Here is a 6,000-nt window from a genome sequence, read left to right as displayed (position 1 = left end):
GTTGTCAATATAAATATATACCGTAAATGAAAAATAGATTGAATGTACATAATATACTCGTAGTAAGTATTGAGATGAGAATGGCAATTCAAGTAGATAACATTGTTTACGTTTGATTTGCTTCTCATCCTCCCATTTTTAAGGCTCGAAACATAACTGAAAAACTTATCCAAATTTACTTCTAGTCTAGCAGATTTCTTTTCCAAACACATGTAAATATGAACCCCAAATTGTCCATATATAGACAACTACACGTTTTGGAGGGAAGACAAATATTTTTGAAGAACAAAAACACATCCCCATAAAATAGGAAAATGGTAGAAAAATTATGAAAAGTGGTCCACCTAAATTATGTATTAATGCAAAACTGCCCAAAAAACTGTCTCAATAAATGATTAAATTAACTCAAATTAAATACTCAAACAACAACAAACAACCCCCTCAAAATAAAACTTGTTCATCATCTCTCTTACTTTCTCTCTCATCTGCTTGTTCAACGCTCTTTTGCAGAGCTGTAGAAATTCACCCAAATTTTTCTTCTTAATGTTTCCCACGTCCTCCATTTTTACTTATTCTTTGAATCCCACTCACAATTTCCATCCTTTTCAAAAACCCCATTAAAAAAATTTGATCTTTGAAAAATTCTGTCAAAATTCTTGAATTTTTTTTGAATTTTTTGGGAATATTTTGGATACCCATTTGATTTATTGACACAAATGACAGAAGTATTACATTCTCCATCTCATTTTTCATCATCTCCAGGAAGTACCCCTTCTGATACATTTTTCCAGCCTTATAATCAAAATCAAAACCCTAATTCAAATTCAAGCTCAAGTTGTGTAGATAGAAGAAGAAATAGTGGGGTTGATTGTGATTGTGATTCAAATTCAAGTTTGAAGAGGAGAGAGAAAGAAAGGGAAGAGCTTTCCTTCCTGGCTCTTCTTGTAGCTTTGTTTAGGAAGTCTTTGATTGGTTGCAGCACTGAGAGGGAAGATCATCTTTCTTCTGGTATGGATATTGGTTGGCCTACCAATGTCCGCCACGTGGCTCATGTCACATTTGATAGGTTTAATGGCTTCTTAGGTTTGCCTGTTGAATTTGAGCCTGAAGTTCCTAGAAGGGCTCCTAGCGCAAGGTACATTTGCTTTTTTGGTTAATTTTTATGAATTTTTTTTGGTATAAATGCATAATTTGATTTGGGTTTTCTGTAATTATGCATTATTTGAGATAGGATTTTGCTAAACCAAGGTACATTTGTTGTTTTGGTTGATTTTTTGTGATAATTTGATGTGGGTGTTTTGTAATTAATGTATCATGTGAGATGGGGTCTTTCTAAAGCAAGTTACATTCGTTTTTTTGGTTGAATTTTGGATTGATTTTTGTAAGTTAGTTGATATTGAAATTGATGTGGATGTTTGTATTTGGTGCATAATGTGAGATGGTATTTTGACCGTTTTGTTAATGGTGATTATAATTTGGTAAATTCAGGGCATATTGCATTTGGTGCATGATGTAAAAATGTTTTTTGTTGATGGTGGATAATGTGAGGGCAAAGCACGTCCAAATTGATGAGTGTCAGGCTTGTTGTTTCTAAAAGTATCTTTATTCTGGGACAAATGGGGAATTTATCTGTGATTTGATAACTGTAGGGTGTAAAGTTGTAATTTTTATTTTTATTTTTGGGTGTAATGCGACGAGGGCGGAGGGCATGAGCATTAGATGCATCTGAAGCTGGATTTTTGGTTTCATGAACAATCCAGAAGCAAAATCATGCAACTTTTATGCCTAAAGTAAAATGTTAAGGGCTAACCATAACCCTTTGCATATATGAGGTTGATGGTTAGTCCGTTATGATGTTCTGACTTTGTTCTTGCTAAATTGTCATCTGTAATGGCAACTTTATGTACACATCGCAATATACTCCGTAGTCATCTATAGAGGGTCACCAGTATTGTTTGTGTATAACAGTACAGAAGATTACATATAATCTATCTGATGAGATACACACTTTGTTGTTAAATTGTGATAATGGACAATAATCAACCACTTTAAAAACCAGGGAGGAGGGCATTCCAATATTGAAGGATTAGAGATATTCAGGTTTACATATAAATTTCATATTTTTCCATGATCATACCTGAATCACATCTGAAGCAAATCTAAAGCTTGAATCCATGTTCATAGATGTCTTATACATAATCTTATTCTAAGGTCAATTATGTGTTTGCTACTTAAAAACAAGATTACAGATCATACTTTCTAGTATTTAGCATTATTTTCTTAATTTACAAGTTTTATATTTGTGTTGCTCTGTAGATTCAGCTTTCTCTTAATCTGGATTCATTTACATGTGCAGTACATCAGTTTTTGGTGTTTCCACGGAATCCATGCAACTCTCATATGACTCTAGAGGCAACTGCGTGCCAACAATACTTATATTGATGCAAAGGCGTCTCTATGCTCAAGGAGGCTTGCAGGTACATGCTATCTCTTGTATATTATATGAAATTTTTTTCATCCTATACTAGTCCTAAATCCTAATGAAATCATTGAAGTAATTCTAATTTTGTTTCTGCAGGAGGAAGGAATATTTAGAATTACCGCGGACAATAGTCAGGAAGAATTTGTTAGAGACCAATTAAATGGGGGTATTATACCAGAAGACATAGATATCCATTGTCTAGCTGGCCTTATCAAGGTATAACTATAAGTTTTTTATTCATTGACAAGCGATGTTGTTCTTGTTTGCTTCTGAATCTTATACAGAGAACTGCTTGAATTTGGAATCTCATAATATGTTAAAATCATATTGTAGCCATCTGATGTAGTTTCTATATCCTTGAGCACAGTTGTCTTTGGTGCAGGATAGACATGCTATTATTGGATTTTAACAGTATTTATTTTTTAATAATTAAAAACCCTATCCTTGGTGTCCATAATCTGTAGATGAAACTGACATTTTTTATAATTGCTATGGACAATGGTGTTGAATTGTTGATCAAGAGCTTGTATCTCTCGATTTGACATAGCATTATAAATCAATATATGATGTGCTTATTTTTCTCCTAAAGTAGTTGGTACTCACTCACATACTCTCAAAACTGAAAATTTAAGTATCTTTAACAATCTCTTTGCAGTAAAGTTCTCCTACTGACTTCAATTTCCATTCTTTTCTCCAGGCATGGTTTAGAGAACTTCCAACTGGTGTTTTAGATCCTTTGGAACCTGAGGATGTGATGCAGTGCCAGACTGAAGATGATTGTGTGGAGCTTGTAAGGCTGCTTCCTGCAACGGAGAGTTCTTTGCTTGACTGGGCCATCAACTTGATGGCTGATGTTGTTCAAGAAGAACAGTACAATAAGATGAATGCTCACAACATTGCTATGGTGTTTGCTCCAAATATGACACAGGTATACCAATCACTACCTGCACCTTTTGACCTTTAGACTTGAAATAGTAGTATAATGTATTAATTTTGATGTTAATCTGTGCGAGAGCTGATTTTAATGTTTTTCAGTTCAACTTAGAAGCTTTGATCCACTTACATTCTGGAGTATATGTCAGATAATTCTACCCCGTAATTCATAGGCCTAACATGTTCATATTTGGTCATATATCCACTCAAACAAAGCTTTGTAGAAATGTATACCATGTTTAATTACTTTGATGAGTAATAACCTGTGAAATACTTGGTATATTGCGTGTAAACCATTTGAATATCTTCAGCTAAGTCGTAGCCATTATTACTTCGTTTACTGGTCGAATATATCTGTTGTGGAAGTTATAGGAAGCCAAATAGTTTTTCTTACAGGTAAATGCATTGTAGTAAGTTAGTAACCATGCTATGGTTTCCTTCTTGTACTCCGTATATGTGTCTGATTGTCATGCTTGGGGCTAAAATTACTCTACCTTCTTCATTTCATCATGTATGATTTGCTAGAATAACACTGGATTGCAAGGCGTCCTTTAAGGCTTTTACCAATTAGTTGCTTTTTATATGTAGATGGCAGATCCTTTAACTGCTTTGATGTACGCTGTCCAAGTGATGAACTTCCTCAAAACCCTAATCACCAAAAGACTGCAAGACAGAGAAGACGCAACAATAGCCCCTCCTTGTCCTTCTTGTGCAGGACCTTCAGATGAGAGTGGACATCAAAGCCCGTCACAGGCTTGTCTGGGAGATTATCTTGAAGAAACCGAGGCATCAGAGCCTGAGCACTATTCATCTGATGATGAACCTGTTTTTGACAGCCCCCATGATACTAAGCACTCTGAGGACGGAGATGATTCTGATGATTCGCCTTTCCATTGGCAATCTTTTAAGGGGTTACAATCCAGTCTAAAGATTCGTACAGGACCTCTTTTTCAATCAAGTGCCTCCATTGTCGTCAGGAAGGACCCTGCAAGTTTAAGTGGGCGGCCTCCTGTGCGACCCACAGCAAAGCCAAAGACCATGAGCAACCTGAGCTGTGTGAGTTCAAGGATAGAGCACGTTGAAGCTTGGCGGTAAAAGCAGATCTGCTCAGACAGCTTGTCTAGGCTTTTGCTCTTTGATTCAAAATGGTAAATCGGAATTGGGATAACTCTTAATTGCTTGCAATTTTTTTTAACCGTCTTTTTTTCCCAGCTTCCTTCTCTCTTGGGTATTTTAGCTTGCTTTCTGATCTCGTGTGACACATAGCATGGATAGCTAACAGGTTCTTGTAAACTAGTGCTAGTCACAGACACGGTAAATCTTCGGCAAATTGTGATTCCTACAGTGATTGCCTCCTGACTGTTTCCATGAGAAATATGGCAGTTTGTATATCTGATCTTGGTGTAGTGAATAACTCTATTGTATCTCTTTCTCAAACTCTAGTTTTTACATAACAGCAGGGGTGGAAGAATTAATTTTTCGTTAATACGAGTACTATGATCCACTTTATCATTGTTTTATCTTTGTAAGAGACCAATTGTGCATTCAAATTTTCAGAGATAGTGATTCAATTATGCTAAAATTTCGTTTGTTGGATGTGAAAAAAAGAGCTGAATTTAATAAGAAAGTCTTGTACAAAAATTGAGAACCACAATCAAGAGATTTTTGTTAATGGATGTTACAGAGCAATTGAATAAGTGCTCAACATTATAAATGTGTTACTGTAATTTACAAAAATTCTAGGGATTAATTCCCTTTTCTACTGCTGTCCAAAAAAAAAAAAAAAGTGTAAATACTGAATGCCATAATTTTCATAGTTGACAGCCTAAAATGACTTGAAAAGATATTTGATACTTTAAGTCTTAAGAGTAACCTTGACAAGTGAGCTGATTTGATTAAGCTACATCTTTTTTTTTTTTTTTTTTTCCTTCTGAAAGAACGCTTTATCTATATGTAAATAAAACTCTAGATTCAAATTTACACATGTATTCATTGTGAATTTGTGATTTACTAAAAATAAATCTCACAATTTTATTATTTTTTTATTGAAAAACTTTTCTAAAATTTATGGTTAAGGCCAATAAAACTATTACGAGTACTTATTTTTTTCTCCAAAAAAAAAAAAAAAAAAAAAAAAAACCCTATTAATTTGAGATCGTAGGCTATGAGGTTTTTTTTTTTTTTTTTTTTTTTTTTTTTTTTTTTTTAATAGCTACGATTCTACGGGTTAGATTCATAAAATACAAATCAATATTATCAATATGAATCAGTGAATTGAAAAGTAAATACAATCATAGTATATTGCACATCATGCAAAGTTAGAGCAAGTTAAGTGGTTATGCAAGTGTGAATTTGGAATTACATGACCAATAATTGGAATAATGATTTAGATGACGCTTTCAATTGCGGTTAACGTCATACATTTATTTTATTTTTTGGTCATTTTTTGTAAGAACGATGGAGGAAGGAAGAGTCAGTCATTTCCTCTCTAAAAATAGGAACAAAACTTGTTAGGCATTTTGGTTGGAATACTCTCATAATTGATGAAAACTAAAATTGAAATGAAATACACTAGATAAAAAGGC

General features: G+C 34.0%; 1 protein-coding gene across 1 annotated transcript; it reads left to right on the top strand.

Moving 5' to 3' along the window:
- Positions 1-337: 337 nt before the first annotated feature.
- On the top strand, positions 338-4,986 carry LOC145618534 (rho GTPase-activating protein 1-like). Its single transcript, XM_081673305.1, has 5 exons — positions 338-1,135; positions 2,357-2,477; positions 2,579-2,698; positions 3,180-3,410; positions 4,004-4,986. Exons 1-5 carry the CDS (start codon positions 717-719, stop codon positions 4,508-4,510), a joined length of 1,398 nt encoding a protein of 465 aa, XP_081529431.1. The 5' UTR covers positions 338-716; the 3' UTR covers positions 4,511-4,986.
- Positions 4,987-6,000: the final 1,014 nt, after the last annotated feature.

Source organism: Chenopodium album, chromosome 26 (assembly GCF_948465745.1).
Source record: "Chenopodium album chromosome 26, dcCheAlbu1.1, whole genome shotgun sequence".
Taxonomy (NCBI): Eukaryota; Viridiplantae; Streptophyta; class Magnoliopsida; order Caryophyllales; family Amaranthaceae; genus Chenopodium; species Chenopodium album.
Note: the sequence above shows the minus strand (reverse complement) of the source record. Positions and strands in the feature narration are given on the sequence as shown.

Coding starts and splice junctions, on each gene's coding strand:
- LOC145618534 (XM_081673305.1), top strand. CDS start 717: ATGACAGAAGTATTACATTCTCCATCTCATTTTTCATCATCTCCAGGA. Junction 1,136..2,356: donor AGAAGGGCTCCTAGCGCAAG/GTACATTTGCTT, acceptor TTACATGTGCAG/TACATCAGTTTTTGGTGTTT. Junction 3,411..4,003: donor TTGCTCCAAATATGACACAG/GTATACCAATCA, acceptor TTTTATATGTAG/ATGGCAGATCCTTTAACTGC.